The sequence below is a fragment of the Pseudorasbora parva genome, chromosome 11 (genome assembly GCF_024679245.1).
Source record: "Pseudorasbora parva isolate DD20220531a chromosome 11, ASM2467924v1, whole genome shotgun sequence".
In the NCBI taxonomy this organism is placed as follows: domain Eukaryota; kingdom Metazoa; phylum Chordata; class Actinopteri; order Cypriniformes; family Gobionidae; genus Pseudorasbora; species Pseudorasbora parva.
In genome coordinates this window covers 17,163,919-17,182,334 of record NC_090182.1, presented here as the reverse complement: position 1 = coordinate 17,182,334, position 18,416 = coordinate 17,163,919, and the positions used below count along the sequence as shown (strand labels likewise).

The window sequence follows — 18,416 nt, the reverse complement described above, 5'->3', positions numbered from 1 at the left end:
TCATCAGCTCAACGAGACCTTTGTTACCATTTGCTGGCAAATACCAAATTCTTGCGACAACTCCGTTCAATTGGTGTGCCTCCCACTGCAATCCACATCAGACATCCACATCATTATTTGTTAAAGATCTCCAGTGATAGTTCACCCAAATATTTTAATTGTCATTTACTTTACTCCTTTTCAGGATGTTTTTTCCCGATTTAGTCACTGCAAATTTTGAAGATTGTTCTATTTTCAATAACCAATAGTTTGGACAGCCCCAAGTCAGGTCTTTGTTATTATTTGCCAGACTAAATTCTATAACATAGCAACCAAACAACAAAATTGGGTATATAGCACATATCCAAAGACTGTAACTCTTTATTATCATACATATGAAGCTGAATTTTACATGTGTGTACAGTACATGAATTACCCCTTCTGAAAATATTGCACCAGATCTCATAGACTGTCTCATTAACTAAAAACAAAATCATCTGTTGATTAGTTTATTTTACAAAATAAAAAGTACTGCCAACAAGGAATGAAAAAGAAGGCACAACCCAGAAATAACAGGAACATCCACCTCACCCTGTCATATGGCAAACAGACAAAAACAAAATGCCTTTCATGAGTTGCAATGTATTCATCCAGTGAATCCTTTGTTTTGAAAATATTAATCTGTGTTTATACATGCGCTAGTAATGACATTGTCCCACCTAGGATTACATTAACAGCATGTTAAGTTTCTCTGCATCATCCATTTTTAAAAGTCCTCTAAGTCCACATTCAGGGCAAAGCGGTCCATATTTAATGTATAATGATGTTTAATCATACATCCAAAGATATCTAGGATTATATTGTTCAACTTTCCCTCGAATCCTAATCCATCTCAAAGCAGTGAGTTCATGCACACTCAGTAAACTATGATATTGTGTAATATAAAAATCATAGTACTGTGAGGAGAGTAAAGGAATATCATAGTTTATGGTGTCGGCTGTTTCCCAGACAGAATTTCAGTTCTTCCAAGTTGCCCAACATATAGAGAGCTGTGAGGCCTCTGACATCATGGAATGTTTCTTTAAAATCTCGTAGTCCCTTCATCTTCAAATAGTCAATGATCTGATGTACCGCCAGTGCTTAGTCTAGTTTGCGTGCACCCAGTTTGAGAGGACCCTTTGCTGCCTTGCGCTCTGCCCGTTTGGCCTCCAGCTCTTTCCGCCTTTCTTCTCGTTTCTTCTTTGCTAATTCTGCTTTACTTAAACCTGAGGGAGCAAAAGAAAGTGTGGTTATTTGGGCTTTACTTTGTTTTCTCTAACTGAAAAAACAAGAATGAATCAGAATTAATGAAATATGCTTCAAAATGTAACCTGGAGAAACTAAATATGTCTGACCCTGATTTGCATCCAGTGACTCCCAGTTTTCTTCTGTTCCCCAGTCACCTGCACTGTCTGCATCCCAGCCATCAGACTTCTGTGGACCAAAAACACACATCTTTTTTTCAGTATCATGCAGAGATTAAACTGGGCTGGAAGTGCATTCCAGTTCTATCACCTTTAGAATAATAGAATATAAAATACGACCTATATCTCCTCCACCAGAGCCTTACCATAGTACTTCGTTGTGACACACTTGAGAACAGATCAGGTGTTGTTGATTTTCCTTCTACTCCATCCCAATTATAATCACTGGCCAATCGAACCCCTTCTTGTGCAGAGCTTAAACAGGCGCTCTTTGGATCCCCCGTTGAGGATTTTTTTCGAGGTGTTGGGTTAAAACTCTCAGCTAGACCTTCATCATCCCAGTCGTTACCCCAGCCCTCATCAGCAGGTGAACTTTGACCCTGGCCATCTGCATCTTTCTCATTAGACCAGCTGTCGTCAGCATCCCAGCCTGAGCTCCAATCAGAACTCTGCTTCTTCACTGCCTCAGTAGACTTTCGACCCACCTATGGAAAGATAGCAAGTGTGTATCTTGTAATACATAATTTATTGACGTTATAAGACGTGAATTTTGAATAATTCGTTTTTTTTAAATGTCAATTGTCAGCATTGTATTTCATTGCACACACACCCATATATACACCTGTATATGTGTGTGTGTTTCAGTAAAAGACATGCATGTTAAATCTACATTGCTTTTCTTCTGTGTTGAGGATACTGCCGACCAATCAGAATGCAAATCGTCTGGATCTGTTTGTACTTTGTCAGGGTCCTGTGGGCACACAGATAAGGAATTATTCAAATTTCTCAGTATTCATATGTATGCTAACTTTTCATTTTATAAAAGGTCAAGCAATGAAAAAACATTAGATTTTGCATAATTTGAATAACCATCAGTCACCTCAAGGCTTCCCCAATCTTCATCATCCCATCGATCTCCATCTGGCTCCACTGTTTCTTCATTCAGTGTCTCTGATTGGATCCTACATGCACTGGAAATCGGTGTTCTCATTTCTGGGCCTAAAAGGAAAAGAGGAATTTGACTAGGTTATAAAATAACTAATTAGTTTGTTGATTTGTAAATCTGAAATCATACTTTAAAATCTCTTATTGAAAAGTGATTACTGAATAATAAAAATCACACGAAGAGACTTTTTCATATGTAAAATGTAACTCAGTGATTTTTGCATACATAAATATACATAATGTATTTTAAAATCTTATAATGAAAAGTACATGTAAATTCGAAAAACGTTTTGTAGCACCTGCTATATAACTTATGTTCTTCCCATTCAATATTTACTCCCATGATAATCTTCTTTCCACTTTCTTTATCACACTAGCTGTGTCTCATTTTGAAGGCTGCGTCCTCCGGGAGGTCACTCTGTTCTGAAATGAGACATCCTCGATGACCTATGCAGCCGATAAATGCGACCTTCAGAGGACACAGTCTTCGAAATGAGAAATAATTTTTTATCTTGTTGCATACCTTTGTTTGCATTATTTGCTATTACTGGTCCAGCAGCAGGTAGAGATGCGGTGCTGTTTTCAGCAGGCGGTGCTTCCGAACCAGCCGGAGCATTTCGGATGAGTTTGGAGGTGAGAGATGAGACGCCTGTTACCGCCCATCCTGTCCATGTAGAAGCTGACCCTCCTGTCTGTGCTGACGCAGTCACATCCTTCTCTGCAATTTAACCATTTAGTCACCTTAACATTACATAATTTGAGATTACTGAAAATTAGCATTTCAGTGTACAATCCCTTTATGATAAGGGACAAAATATGCTATACCTATTTCAGTTAGTTTAGAAGGGTCTTCAGAAACCGTCTCCAGCTTAGTGAGGAAACTTTTTATGGCTTTGAATGCCTACAGGACAAAAACACTTTATGAATTGTAATTTTCAAAAATGATGGATTATAAACCCAAACCACATAACATAAAAATAGATACTGTGATTGTGCACCTCATCTCCTGCAGTGCATTACCTGATCTCTGACGTTTTTGTCTGGATCCATGGTTAGTGTGCACAGTGTGGGCAGGATACGATTGGCGCTTTCAGCCACACTATAGTACTGATGGGTGGCAGCGAATCCCAGCACGCCTGCTGCACGTGAGGCAGGAAACGGGTCTTTAGTTGCCCGTGAGAATGCAGAGATTAATACACGCTGACGCATCTGATTAAAAACAACAACAAAGGAAAAACAACACAAGATTGTAATTCAGAGAAAGAAATATGCCTGAGCAAATAGACGTTTATGGGTTGTTAGTTGAAGTTACCGCAGCATTGAGGTAGGGGGCAATTTTGCCCAGGCAAACAGTGGTGTTGCAGCGGATGGGGCCCTGATCGTCCCGGGCCTGCAGTCTTGCAAAGTGACGCATCAACTCTTGATTTAAATTGGTCTCATTCAGTTTAGGGGCCAACAGAAGCATAGACTACAGGAACAAGAGATTACAAGAGAAGACATTAATAGAAAAGTAATATAAAACATATTAAAGGTGCACTATGCAACTTTCCGTCCACTAGAGGTCACCTATCCAAAACAAAGGCGTAGTTTGATGATGCCAAGTTTGAGCGCAGCATCTTGGGACATGTGATCTTCACCTCACAGCCGGTGGAAAATAGGACTCGGGCAGAAATCATGTTCAAGAATGCGGTTATTAACGTTACTGTAGTATGAAGCAGAGCAGGAGCGAGTGTTGAGGAGCTGAGCACGGCTGCTGGAGCGATTATTACACAAATACCCGCCTTGCGAACACCGGGACTTTTATTATGACGGGACACAGTTGCGCACTACTTCCGTTTTTCTGGTCATGTTTATGAGGTAATGCAGCTCTGTTTATCATATTAGATACATTTAAGTGTGTTTAAAATTGTGTTATGACGTTACTCTGTGCGTTTGCTCGGCGCTGCTGTGACATGTTCACACTGCTAAGAGAAAAGGGAAAATATTTTTATTTGGCGCTTCTGCCAAATAAAACTGAGGGTAACGCAGATATGACGCAATTGACAGGCGACTCCCTCAAACGCTATGCTGATACGTCCGGGTCCTTAGTTAAAATAGCAATTTTCTCACAATTTACAAATAGTTGGAAACATTTGGGATATTGTAAGCACTCAACTGAAAAAAATATATAACACTGGCCTACTGGATTTTGGATATTTTACTGCAAAAATACTACATGGTGCACCTTTAAAGTCTAATAAACATAACTAAACTAATAACGGCAAGTACATCGGTTCAATTCCCATGGAAAGCATGAACTGAAGCCACTAATGTTAGTCAAAGAACAAAGGTAACAGAAAATTACTCACTGCTCTTGACTAATGAACTTTTGTAGCTTTAATAAGGATTCATCTATATTTAATGTATGATTTATGCAGGGAAGTCTGCATTTAACTATTCAAATTCTGTATAATTTCACAGGGCACAGGTAAATATGACATTAATTATTTGTTTATGTGAGGATTTTTTAAAGTTGTTTTAAGGATCACCATCACTGCTCATTCTCCTCGACCTATCAGTGGCATTTGACACCGTGGATCATACCATCCTCCTGGACCGCCTCCACAATACAGTTGGAGCAGCACCGCAGTGGTTTCAGTCCTACCTTTCTGACTGAGCGTGTTATATTGGGTTTGTTTTCTAATGGACGCGAGGCAAACTAAACAATAAAATTACACTTCAAATATTTTTTCCCCAAAGTTAGTTTATGTCACTGAAGGCAGTTATCATCACGATGATTTCATTTCAAGTGTTCGTTTTTAACATAAGTTTAGTTTTAGTCAGTTATTTGATGCCATAAAAAAGGGGGGTGTGACCTCATGATTGACAGCTGAGATCAACGTCTTCTCTGAGTGAAGTTGTCACTGAGGCACTAATGGACTTTTTTCGGAATTTTTGGAAGCAGATTAGAGCTTTAGCTTTAATTTCTACATTTTCATAACTGTTTATTTCACACCAACAGAATTAATTGTTCTGCATCTGCGAGAGTGTGGGCGGGCTTTTGATATCGCAGCTGTACTTCCTGCTCTACTTCCTGCGCTCTACTGCTCAACTCCCGTCCCGAAATCGCTACTGTGCAGACTCGGTCCCAAGATGTCCGCGCCGTGCAGGCCGCCTAAAAACTTCAAATCTGACAATCGGAAACGGATGATGTCGAGTCGTCCATATTTTTTACGGTCTATGGTCCTAACACCCCAGTATAGTGATGGGGACACTATACTGTCAATGAGCACCGTCCTTCGAATGAGACATTAAACCGAGGTCCCGACTCTCTGTGGTGGTTAAAAATCCCAGGATGTCCTTTGATAACGAGTAGGGATGTAACCCCAGCATCCTGGCCAAATTTGCCCACTGGCCCCTGTCCATCATGGCCTCCTAATAATCCCCATATAATGATTGGCTTCATCATTCGGTCTCCTATCCACCAATCAGCTGGTGTGTGGTGAGTGTTCAGGCGCAATATGGCTGCCGTCGCATCATCCAGGTGGATGCTGCACATTGGTGGTGGTTGAGGAGATTCCCCCTTCTATGTAAAGTGCTTTGAGTGCCTAGAAAAGCGCTATATAAATGTAATGAATTAGTATTATTATCAGGCCACCTGCTTCTTCAAGTCCCCACCACCAGGCTTCGTACCATGGGAGATCGAGCTTTCTGCTCGGCTGCACCGCGGCTTTGGAACCACCTTCCCAGTGAGCTGAGAGCAGTACAGAGCCTGGACCAGTTTAAAGCAGAACTGAAGAGCTTTTCTGCTCAGAAAGGCTTTTATGTGTTGATTGTTTGTATTATTCTAGATTTTTAATTTTTGTTATTTTTCCCATTGTTGCACTCAGATTCTTCGGAACGAAAAGTGCGTTATATATAATTTTTTTTTTTTTTTTTATCATTAAGTTCACTTAAACTAAAAGTTGTTATATTTTTTAAGCCTAATAAATGTCAATTACACTGTTATATTGAATGGCTATAATTATTGTTTAAAATTCAAAATCAACTTCATTGAGACATCTGTAAATGTATAAGCATCAGTGATACTGGCCTTCATTCATAAAAATATGCCATTAACACAAGTTTTTTAAATACAGGCTACTTTATTTATGTTATTTACATTCATTTGGAGATTAACTGTGAAATTATTACATTATTATTATATTATAACATATTAAAAACTTGTGATTAACCTAGTTAATTTTTTTAATACATTTTTTAGATTGAAAGCACTCATTTAAATGCATAAATGTATGCCACTATCAGTAACACTGACTGTCAAAACAGGAGAGAAGCGGAACATACAAATTACCTTTACAGTCTGCTCTCGAATGGCAGGGTTTGTGTCTGTAAAACCATGAACCACATGTGGAAAAATCTGGGAGTTAACTGCTGCTTCATTCAAATACTGAATAAACTGCTCCATCTGATAAAAGGGGAGACAAATAGAAAAACAATAATTTATTTAGAATTGAGAAAATGTCAGAGTTGGGATTAGACTTTTGTTTGACTAAATGTAATGTAGAAACTCTACAAAAGGCACTGAAGTCATGTATACCTGCTGTAGCAATCGTATCCTCATGGCACGGTCAGTAGAAGAGAACATCTTCACTATGACTGGGATGATTTTCTGCTGGTACTCCTCAGCTGACAAATACTTCCCTACCTAGCGCAAACAAAATATCAAATTGGTAATAAAGGAACTTGCTGCTTATCAGTTAAGATGCTAGCTTTTCTCTGTACATAATGTACAACATGGGTATTGGAGTCAATGCAATACCAAAAATGTCTATCACCTTAAAGAGTGGTGTGAGAACGACAGCACCAGCATTGCCAAACTCAAAGGCTGTAAGGAGCTGAGGCAGCACTTTATGTTTACAGAAATCTTCAGGGAAAGAATCGAGATTCTCACTCAGGTCTTGAAAAAACTGCTGCTTCTCTGCAGGTTCTTTAATCTACATGAACACACACAAACAAACAAGCATTTAGGTGACTCATCTGAAGTATATATATGAACAATTTAAAAGTGTTAATAAAAAACATAAAACAATGTTAAGCAATACACAGAAAAAAGCAAAGTAGTCATTTGCAAACAAAAAACCTTTACAATAACATGCATTAAAGTACCCCTGTATTCAATACTTGTATCCCTTAAAACTCATCTTTGATCACCAAAATTATATATTTAAAAAAAAAATCCTGTAAGAAAAATACTTCATGCCTTAAAATAACTTGAATATATAACTCTACACCCTTGCTTCATGTAGTGTACACAGAGCCACTCCCTCACACCAGCTCATAAACCCTGCACAAAGACAAGTGCAAATACTGGTTTAATTCAGCCATATATGTTTGAACCAGAATCTAAATCATAAGTGGAAGAGTGAATTATACAGGCTCGTCTACAAGTTGATGTATTAGAATGGTAATGTGTTTTATGCATCACTCACTACAATGTTGGACATAACAGTAATTAATATCATTAGTCTTTTGCTTGACTACATTATTAAACAGCTAATAATGTGGAGCAAATGTAACACAAACCATAGTCTAAGCTTTAAACGTCCGTGGGCTTGACGTATGAAGCTGAAACTATTGTTTGTGTAACATTTGCATATGGCACACTTAACTGGAAACACTTCAGGAGTCTCAAAGTCGTCATCTAATTGCTTGAATTTTACAGGATGTATTGTGTTCTTTAACAGTCCGCCTGGAAACAAATGCCGTGATGCCAAACTTCCTCATGGAAGAACGCCATTGTTTTTTACAACAGTGACAATGGGCACTAACCAGAATCAACTAAAACGCTAGATTTTCAAAAGGTGCTATCAGTCTGAAGGTCTGGTTATATGAGACTACACAAATCATGTTCCTGTTCGCCATCTCAGGCTGCCTTTTAAAAATCATCATGAACATCAAAGAATGTCAGTGGAAAAAGGCATATCAATTTAACATAACATCGTAATATACATCATAAAAATTTTGTACCTGGTTCTGGAAAAATGCATTAAAGTTCACCCAAAAAGGAAAATTATTCAAAAGAGTAAATCATTTACTTACCATTAGGCTATCCTAGGTGTATAGTACTTTCTTCTCGTCTTTTCCAAGCTTTATAATGGGAGTAAATATCATCTTAGATTTTGAAGCCCAAAAAAACACATTCATCATATAAGTAATCTATATGGCTCCAGGGTGTTAAAAGGCCATCCGAAGCGAAGCAATTGGTTTTGGTAAGAAAAATATCTATATTTATAACTTTTTTGGGCTTCAAAAAGAAAAAGAAAGTTTATATATATATATATATATATATATATATATATATATATATAAAAACTTTCTTTTTCTTTTTGAAGCCCAAAAAAGTTATAAATATAGATATTTTTTCTATATGAGCTTAATCTCAATGCCAATACCATTAATGAGACATTTAAGTCTGGCTTCTGGGCAAACCACAGCACAGAAACAGCCTTGATTTTAAACAATTTGCAAGCTATTCTGGAGTCAGGAAACTTGGCAATCCTTGTTCTTTTAAATCTGAGTGCTGCTTTTGACACAGCTGATCATGAGATTCTACTCAACCGACTACAGACATGGGTGGGTCCCTCAGGTGCTGTCTTAGATTGGTTCAGATCCTACTTAAAGGGACACTCTACCGCTTTTTCATATTAAACTATGTTATTCCCTTAACTAAAACGAGTTGATACATACCTCTCCCATCTCAGTGGGTGCACTTAATCGCTCTGACGCGCGATGACATTCTGATAGCATTTAGCTTAGCCCACTAAGCCCAGTTCATTCACTATGGTACCAAACAGAGATCAAGTTAGAATCGACCAAACACCTCCACGTTTTCCCTATTTAAATACAGATACACGAATAGCTGAACGACCAAGTATGGTGACACAAAATAAAACGTGCCACTTTTCTTAGCGGGTTAAAATGGAACTATAATGTATGGCAGAATAGCACTTCTGAGAGTACTTCGACTCGGCACAGTAAAAAGTCACGCCTGAAAAATCCTCCCTTACATCTCCCCCTCACTCTCTCATATCTATCCATTTCTGTCCACCCTACCAGCCTGCATAGTGAACATAAAATAGTGGATGTCACAGAACTTTTTACAGCTAAACAAAGATAAGGAACTTGTTATTGGTAATGACAGTCACCTCAGATTTTAAAAACAAATTAGCATTGTTACTAAAACAGCATATTATCACCTCAGAAACATTTCCAAAGTATGTGACATTCTCTCCCCTTCTCTGACAGTGAGAAACTTGTTCATGCATTTATGACGTCTTGACTAATGCAATATTGTTTTTGCTGGATTACCAAAAATCTCTATTAAACTCAAAGAGTTTAGAATGCAGCTGCACAAATGATAACTCGCTCTAAAATTTGAAATTTCACCAAAACTCAGATCCCTTCACTGGCTGCCTGTATCATTCAGAATTGAAAATATACTCTTATTAGTTTTAAGATGGCTTCATGAAACTACCCCAATATACCTTTCCAATTTGTTGAATAAATATACTCCAGCAAGATCGCTCCAAACATCAAATAGAAATATGTGTATGCATGTTTTTGTTTTCTCTGTGTATTTCCATTCTGTAAAACAAAGTTTTAAAAGGTGCTATATAAATAAAGCATGGTTGCTTTATATATTGCTTGCTTGCATGAAAATCTATTGCACCATTCACTCTCATTATAAAGCTTGGATCGGAAGAGACGGGATATTTTTTTAATATAACTCAGATTGTGTTTGGCTGAAAGATGAAAGTCATATACACCTAGGCCTTCACGATAACAAATTTTGCTGAACGATAAATTGGGCAAGAAATGATTGTGATAAACGATAATATTGTTGTTCTGAGACAATTTTCATCTAAAATAATGATAATGGCATAAGAATGCAGGTACACCTTTTCAAAGATCAATAAACTTTTATTTCTAAAGACTATTTAACAGTGAAAACATTTTAAATATCCACAATAAATGGGAAAAAAAACAACCAACAACAATAAAAGCAATGGACTCTCAGTCTGTTTACAAAAAAATGCACTTGAATAAATACCAAAAACAATAAATAAAATGGATGAACACGGCAACGGATGATTGTGTTTTAGGTGCATATTAGGGGTGGCAAGGTTCACAAAACCCACGGTTTGTTTCGGATCACAGTTTTAGGGTCACGGTTTTTGGTTCTGTACGGTTCTTTTAGTTTTTTCTTTTAATCGTTAACACTCCAGGAATTTACTTCAGAATATCATATATAGTTTAATTATCCACAATTTAGGATACAGTATATAAAAAAAAGGTATATCATGTAATCAAGCACAAACTGAACTTGACTTGACCTGAGGAAAGCTAGATGAGATTTTGATACACAAGAAAGAAGACATTGGTGACATGCTTTGCATTTATTTGGGGGAAAAAGGAGAATGTGTATTGCCATCTCTACAGGAACTTGTGTGCCTATTTAGCCCACAAAGATAGAACTGAAGAATATACTCTTCAGAGTAAGAGCTTGCACGATGGGTGTATCTCGTAGCACAGGATGAAATCAGTATGTACATTGAGGATTTGAGGGAAATATAATATAAATTTAATATAAAACCTTGAAATGGCGCTCTGTGGCGACAGGATTTTAAACAACTTCCTGAGTCACCGCGGACAGGCGCCGAATGCCGCCGCAGGTGTGTACTCTAATTGAAAACGTGTGTGAAGCTCAGCGACCTTTAAAGGGTCCCACACCAGGACGTGATCATAACACCCGCAAAGATTCGACTGTGAGATTGGTGGTCGAATCCGGCTCCGTATATCAATGCATCGAACCTTCGACTATTCGGGGTCACCCTAAGTAATTCATGACATTATTTTCATTTTTGGGTGAACTAATCCCTTAAAGGCTATTGTTCCCTTGGTTTATATCTATTACCACAAAAATATTATTTGATTACTAATAATCAAATTATTACTTGATTACCAAAATTATTGTTAATGACAGCCCTAGACTAGTTAAAAAATTTAAAAATGCATTTTTTTTTTTAAACCTGCATTGTTTGCATTTTTTCATTGAAGATTAAATATATTCTTGTCTCATTCTCATGAACCCAATATTGTGTACTTCTGAATCCTTCAGGATTCTGCCATTACAGAAATAAAGTACATTTTAAAATTGAATTGTTTTTTATTTTATATTATTTTAACTGTGATAACATTTCAAAATATTACTGTATTTTCATAAAAGACCAAACTTTCAAACGCAGTGTACTACAACACAATACAGGCTAACAGAGTACACAAGAGTTTTAAATACCTGTATCTCTTCCAGAAATAGACAGCTCTCCACAAAGCTGTTGTTCATAAAGCCTCCAGGAGATCTACAGTTCAGTAGAAACCGAGCAGGGTTGGGACGAATCTTTGGGTTTGCTCCCACCAACTCACAATAATGCGGCACTAACTGCTTTGGAATCTGTGAGAAGTAAATAAGGATGTTTAAAAGACTCTGAGGATACATAGCTTTTAATCTGTTTTTCATATTAAAAATTACTAAACAAAGCTATTATTGCAGTTAACACTAATCAAAATTGATCTGGTACCTTGCCCAGAGATCGTAACGAGGAGGCACGTGGTAAAGTTCCATTAAATACTTCCCAAATGAGACAACCAAGACGCCACACATCCCCTGTCCTGAGATCATAAAGAGATGCACAACAATGAGCTATGGCTGATAACAAATGCATATTTTTCATAAATATTTTAGGTCCAGTGGTGGAGGCAGGATATTTTCATAGGTGTAGCCATCAACAAGTCTAGTTTGATAATGGTGGTGATGGTGATAATAATAAGAATAGTGGTAATGGTAATGATATAATAGTAATAACAGTAAGAATGATAATGTTAATAATAATATTATGGTTAAGTTGTTTGTTTTATTTGGTTGGGACTACATGGAGTTTTCATAAGTTGTAAGTGTGTGTATGTTGTGTATAGATATGTGTGTACAATATATATATATTATACACACACACTCTCTATATGATAATTTTGAGGAGACCCCAGAAAGAAAAGCAACTGGTATGCCAGGAGCTAATGGGGATCTTAATAAAGAACCAAAGAAACAAAGTGTGGCACAGAAATATTCATATTTCAAACATAAAAATATAGTTAGAAAGCACTAGACTGTTTTAGTGCCTACAACACAACTGAATACAATTAATTATACTTAATTGCAACTTTGAATAATTATGAATTTTTCAGATTTTTAGAGTGCATTTTAAGAATACTTTTTCCCTTATCTAGTTGAAATGCACAACACCACTGTATGCTAAGTCAAAGAGGCATGAGCACTCGCTCTGATGTAAACAGGATCAACACGAATGAGAAGCGCATGGAAGAACAAGTAAAGGAGTGAATAAAAATGTATAATAATTATACATTTTATTTATAAAGCACTTTACATTTTAAAGAAAATCTCAAGTGCTTGAACGAGTAAAGGAATGAATAAAAATTGCACAAAATAACTTCTGTAACAAAATGTTGCTATTGCTCACTGTTAATGCTAGGAAATGCATTAAATGGGTCATGAACTGGCTCTTATATATATTACTTCAACTTATGATGTCTGTGTTGTTTATATGTTCATCATAATGAATAAGTAATAGGCTTTTTTTTACCCTGGTTTTAAGGCTAGCTCTTGAAATGCTCGTTTTTTACCAGAATGAATTGCCCACAGGGCTCGCAAAATGTCTTTATCAAACAAACAAAATGATTTCTCTCTCATCCACCTGTAATTAACTGAAATGTTATTTTATTACTTGGGCGTACAGTTAGTGGATATAACCGTGAACCGTGCATAACACACACACGCATTTCACTATTTAAGATCAGACAGACAGAGCCCTGGACCATACATGTTTGATTCTGATCACGAGTCGCAGGACAATGATTTAACAACTAGGCCTGTCACGATAACAAATTTTGCTGGACGATAAATTGGCCAAGAAATTATTGCGATAAACGATAATATTTTCGTTCTGAGACCATTTTCATCTAAAATAATGATAATGGCATTAAAATGCAGGTACACCTTTCCAAAGATCAATAAACTTTAATTTCTAAAGACTATTTAACACCAAAAATGGAAAACATTTCAAATAACCACAACAAATGAACAAAACAACCAAAAACAATAAAAGCAATGGACTCTCAGTCTGTTTAAAAAATGCATTTAAATAAGTACCAAAAAACAATAAATAAAATGGTTGAAAACTGTAATGGATGATTGTGTATTAGGTGCATATTAGGGGCGGCACGGTTCACAAAACCCACGGTTTGGTTCGTATCAAGGTTTTATGGTCACGGTTTTCCGTTCTGTACGGTTCTTGTTTTTTTTCTTTTAATCCAGAAATACTTCAGCATATGATATATTAATTATCCACAATTTAGGATACAGTATTAAAAAAAATTGTTATATCAGCCTAATCATGCACAAACTGAACTTGACCATCTCTGAGGAAAGTGATATTTTGATACAGCAAGAGAGAAGACATTGATGACATGCTTTTCATTTATTTGGCAAAAAAGGAGAATGTGTATTGCTATCTCTACAGGAACTTATGTGCCTTTTTAGCACACAAAGATTGAACTGAAGAATTAACTTGCATTTATCAAACTTCCGTGTAGCTTTAAGCCTCATTTATACATGGCGCGTCCGCTCGAGTGCGAGGGTGCGTGCGGTAAAAATGATGTTGATGCAGAGTGCGCGAGACCTCATTTCGCTTGGTGTTGTGCACGTCAAATTTCGTAACTTTGCGTGTGGCTCCGCAACCGAAGAGCCATGAGAATGACTTCTCATCACGCCACACCCGGTCTGCGCGTCGAGTATAAACACCTCCACCAAACGGACGAGGCGCGCGCAGTCAGCGAGAGAGACGAGAAAAACAAAAAAGCATGCAAATGGCAATTATCGCGGCCGGAAAAATTAGAGCTCTTTTTTTATCGTGCGATTAATTGATTTATCGACTATCGCGACAGGGTACCAACAACAACTCAAATGGAAAGCCTGTGACAGCATGGTAGTAATTTTTAGTTAGACACATACATAATCAGTAGATATCAAATGTAACAACGCAATACTGTCACATATATTTAAAATAAATTACACTCACGTAATTGTGTTGCATCATTCCTGTCAGAACCAGAAGCCACAGCAATGTTTTTTAATCTCATCCTGTCTGCAAATCCAGTTTCGTTTACAAACTAATCCGGTGAAATAAAGCGAACAAATGCAATGTCCACGTGAGCTGGATCTTTATTCAAAATTAAGTTCAACCATGCATTTTGGAATCCAAAGGAAGCTTATTAAAACTGCTTTAAAATTGCTTGAAAGTTCGATGCGGTTTAGATCCACGTAGGCCTGTTATTTATCTAACATGCCAGGCACAAATCATTGGGTGGGGCTACAGAATTAGGCGTTCATCTTCTTCGGGTTGAGGCGGCGTTTCACTGAACTCTTGATGTCACAGGCAAGCACATTCGCAGATTAATTGTTTGCTGAGCTAACTGTCAACAAAAGCTTTTTTTGACTAACAAGGAATTTTCAGCTCTGAAACTTACATGATATTCTTATATTATCATGACCTTTTATAAATCAAAAGCTTAAGTGAAAATGTATTTCTTAATTTATGACCACTTTAACTGATGAGACTTTATTGTGAAGTGAACTAGTGTTCTTTAAAATTATTTTGTACTTTGATCTATTTGAAACGTGTTTACTTCATTTTTTTTTATTGCTTTATTGTTTTTAAATGCGCAGAGTTCTTTTTTTATAAGAAAAAAGTTATTAAACCTGTATTAGTATAACAACACTTCTTGCAGCTTATTTCAATATCGTAATAAAACCATTGAAAGGGCGATTCTTAAATCCACTGCAACTTCAATATACCTGTATATAGTACATATATTCTAATTAACTTCATAATCAAAAGCTTAATCAATATTTATCTTCCTATATTATTATAATGATTATTTCCAGTTGTTTTCTAAAGTGTATATTTGGTCTCTGAGGAGTGACTGAGGGTCTGGCCTAAAGATGTGTGATGTGTTACCCTGACAAGCCAGACCCACATCAAGATGTTTGGTCTGGAAACTCACCATAGACAAAGCTCAATCCGAGGGGCGGGATAAACGGTTGTCTTTCAAACTCCCTCTGCATGCGATAGGATAGCGCTACACCAACCAGAGCAACGAAGGTGAAACAGAGCTTGTTGATAGATTAAACATTCACCGTATCCGGTCAGCAAAACTCAGAACACATCTTCCCTTTTTAAGAATGACTTCAGTGCCCTTCTTTGTTCTTTTCTCAGAAAAAACTTAACTTAAAATAGTGTACAATGGGCACCCTAAGAGATGGGTGGACTTGTTGTTCTGGGCCTGCTCCAGATCTGGAAGGTCACTAAGGGCCTAAATCCGGGGTGAAAGCGTCAACAAGTGACACGTCTATGGAAACGTGCATCAGATTAACTGACATAAGTGGAAATTTACCATGACTGTGCATGGTCTCTGAGCCAATCAGAACCATCCACATTGCAGTAATGACGTGGATAGACCTTGAAAACGGTATAACTGTTGGGGCAATTGTATGTACAATAGGGCGAGGCAACAAGACGGTGAGAGCGTGAGCACCGCCTACGAACTCCTTGTGAGACTTAAAGCTGGCTTCTGCTTTTGAAACAGCAAACTATTCTTAGCACTCAAATTTATTCAAATTGCAATCCTGACTCTGTTTTCATTTCTTCACTACTGGTCCTGGGTCATAAGCTGTTAACCCCTAACACCATATACCATGATAAAAGCTTCAGCAGTTATCGCAACGCGAAAATTTTAAACGGTCACATGCCTACTGAAAGCTCAAATCATGACAAATAAAACTTTCATGATTGACCAGCCAATGGGCATTATCAATTGCAGATGGCTTTTATTTAGAAGGCAGGACTTATTTTATATTGGGCATTGAACTTTCTACCATTCATAGTAATACGAGTGCAGTGTTTGTAGAAAATCCTAAATCTTTGAATTCAAGTCAGAAACTGTAAATAGCCTACAGGGAGTTGGGCTGAAAAACAAAACAAAAAAAACAAGATACCATTTTTCTCCGCCACTGCCGGGGCTCTCCGGGGGATCATATCTCTCCAGGTCAGGGTTGATCACTTTAGGTGGTGGTAAAGTGATCGAGTCTCCCTGGTCTGAGCTCACATGATCCAACCCTCCAAGCTTCCATTCACCAGCACGGTCCACAAAGACAGCCCACATGCCCAAGTTATTATGGTTGAGATGGCAGTCATTCACCAAGAAGCTCAGAGCTTTCTGATGGGAAAGGAGTGAAAGCAAACTTTACAACTGAACTAATAAATGTGAAGTAAATAGATAAAGTTTTTTTCAACTAACCACAATTTGATGAAGGCCCCATGACACCTCTAAATCACTTGCACCACTCTTCTCCGCCTGGACCTTCAGGTGTGCAGCCAGAGGGGTCACAGGCTCTGTGACGATGTACAAGCTTTTCTCTGTCTGACATCCAAAAGGAAAAGACCGTTTTAATACAAATGGCGTTTTACTAATTAAAATGAGGATAAATCTAGAATGTAAAAAGTTTTAGTAAATCTCCCACTAACAAAGTGACTAAAATGATTGTAAATATTTTATTTAGGGATTATTTCTTATACTAAGAGTCTATTATTGACAAGGGGTTACATTCACAAAGAGCTCACCTCAACCTGAATAATCAAGATGAAATGAGGGCACAAGAAAAGATGAGGCAATGTTTGAAGAGAACAACCTCCTTATGATTCACCATCACACTAATAAACTTTCATCCATATGAGGTCCTTACCTCCAACCCATCTACATAGGACAATATGTTGGGATGTCTGAGAGTTTTTGTGCGTTTGAAAGCTGCTTTAGCAAGCTGTGTCTGCTCCTCCGTTCCTTGTGAAACCTCATACACAAAGATTGACACCGGCTCACCAGTGGTCTGAAATAAAAATGGGAAACAAGTTAAGTTACAACCCATCTGTATATGGCAAAAAAAGAAGAGTGCAATTTAGGTAAATTTTCACAACCAGAATGTCCTGACTGACTAGTTTGCAAGTAAACCAAGCTATTAATACAACCTTTAATCAACAACATTTTAAACTAGCCTGTGATGATTGACCTGCTGTAATTCTAATGTTTATCAGAAGATGATCAATAGTTATTTATGCATCAGTAACAATCTAATACGTTTACTGATATATGCTAGTAATTCTAGTAAATGGTGATCAGATACATTTCTTTATATATGGCCTGTCAGGACACGTGTACAGTAAACACCAACATTGCAGTTTTTCTCTGCTATCATACCTCATTAAAAAAGAAGGTATCACATAAATAAAACAATGCAAACCACTGTGCTTCGTACTACAATAATATTTTAGCTGTTTAATGTGACTGCAGTTTCTGTTGACGTGGCCACAGCAATGTTACGTTCTCTGGTTATGACAAAAGAAACCTTTTTTTAAAAACATTTGTATCAATAGTCTTATTGTCTAATCAATCCCGCCACAGACGATACTAAACCCTTGATATGAAACCATAACCTTACAAAGAAATGTGTTTTTAAGATGCTACTTCGCTATTGCTGTTTTACTCGCTAATGCTCAATGCTGAACGGGATGTAGTTAAACTTCAGACCGAGGATTAAGCGGCCTGCTTAGACACTATATGCGTTGTATTAACATGTCAAGTAATTTTACCTTGCGCTTTCCCCGACTAAGTGTCCATATGCCCGACTTTTCTTGGTTTTCTGGTAAAATGTCATAGTTGAAGTCTTTAATAGGATCCCGTGCGAAAAAGGACCACATCCTTCCCCGTCAGCCCAACACACGGTGTTGCTGTAGGACGTACAGCGAACCCATAGAGGGCGCAACTATTCCGATAACCGAGAAGAGAATCCGCTGTCATGACAAA

General features: G+C 37.4%; 1 protein-coding gene across 2 annotated transcripts; it reads right to left on the bottom strand.

The window, feature by feature from the left end:
* Positions 1-331: 331 nt before the first annotated feature.
* Positions 332-18,416, bottom strand: scyl1 (SCY1-like, kinase-like 1). Of its 2 annotated transcripts, none has more exons than XM_067457280.1 (18): positions 18,203-18,416; positions 17,302-17,442; positions 16,857-16,979; positions 16,555-16,775; positions 12,008-12,098; positions 11,725-11,880; positions 7,205-7,363; positions 6,967-7,074; positions 6,721-6,834; positions 3,700-3,855; positions 3,408-3,596; positions 3,213-3,288; positions 2,911-3,105; positions 2,323-2,441; positions 2,065-2,193; positions 1,589-1,927; positions 1,374-1,452; positions 332-1,244 (listed from the first exon to the last, which is right to left on the bottom strand). In XM_067457280.1, the coding sequence occupies exons 1-18, from the start codon at positions 18,308-18,310 to the stop codon at positions 1,120-1,122; spliced, it is 2,628 nt and encodes an 875-aa protein (XP_067313381.1). In that variant the 5' UTR covers positions 18,311-18,416; the 3' UTR covers positions 332-1,119. The 2 variants fall into 2 exon arrangements, with proteins under 2 accessions (XP_067313381.1, XP_067313382.1); XM_067457281.1 differs by having other exon boundaries at positions 2,113-2,193; positions 18,203-18,415.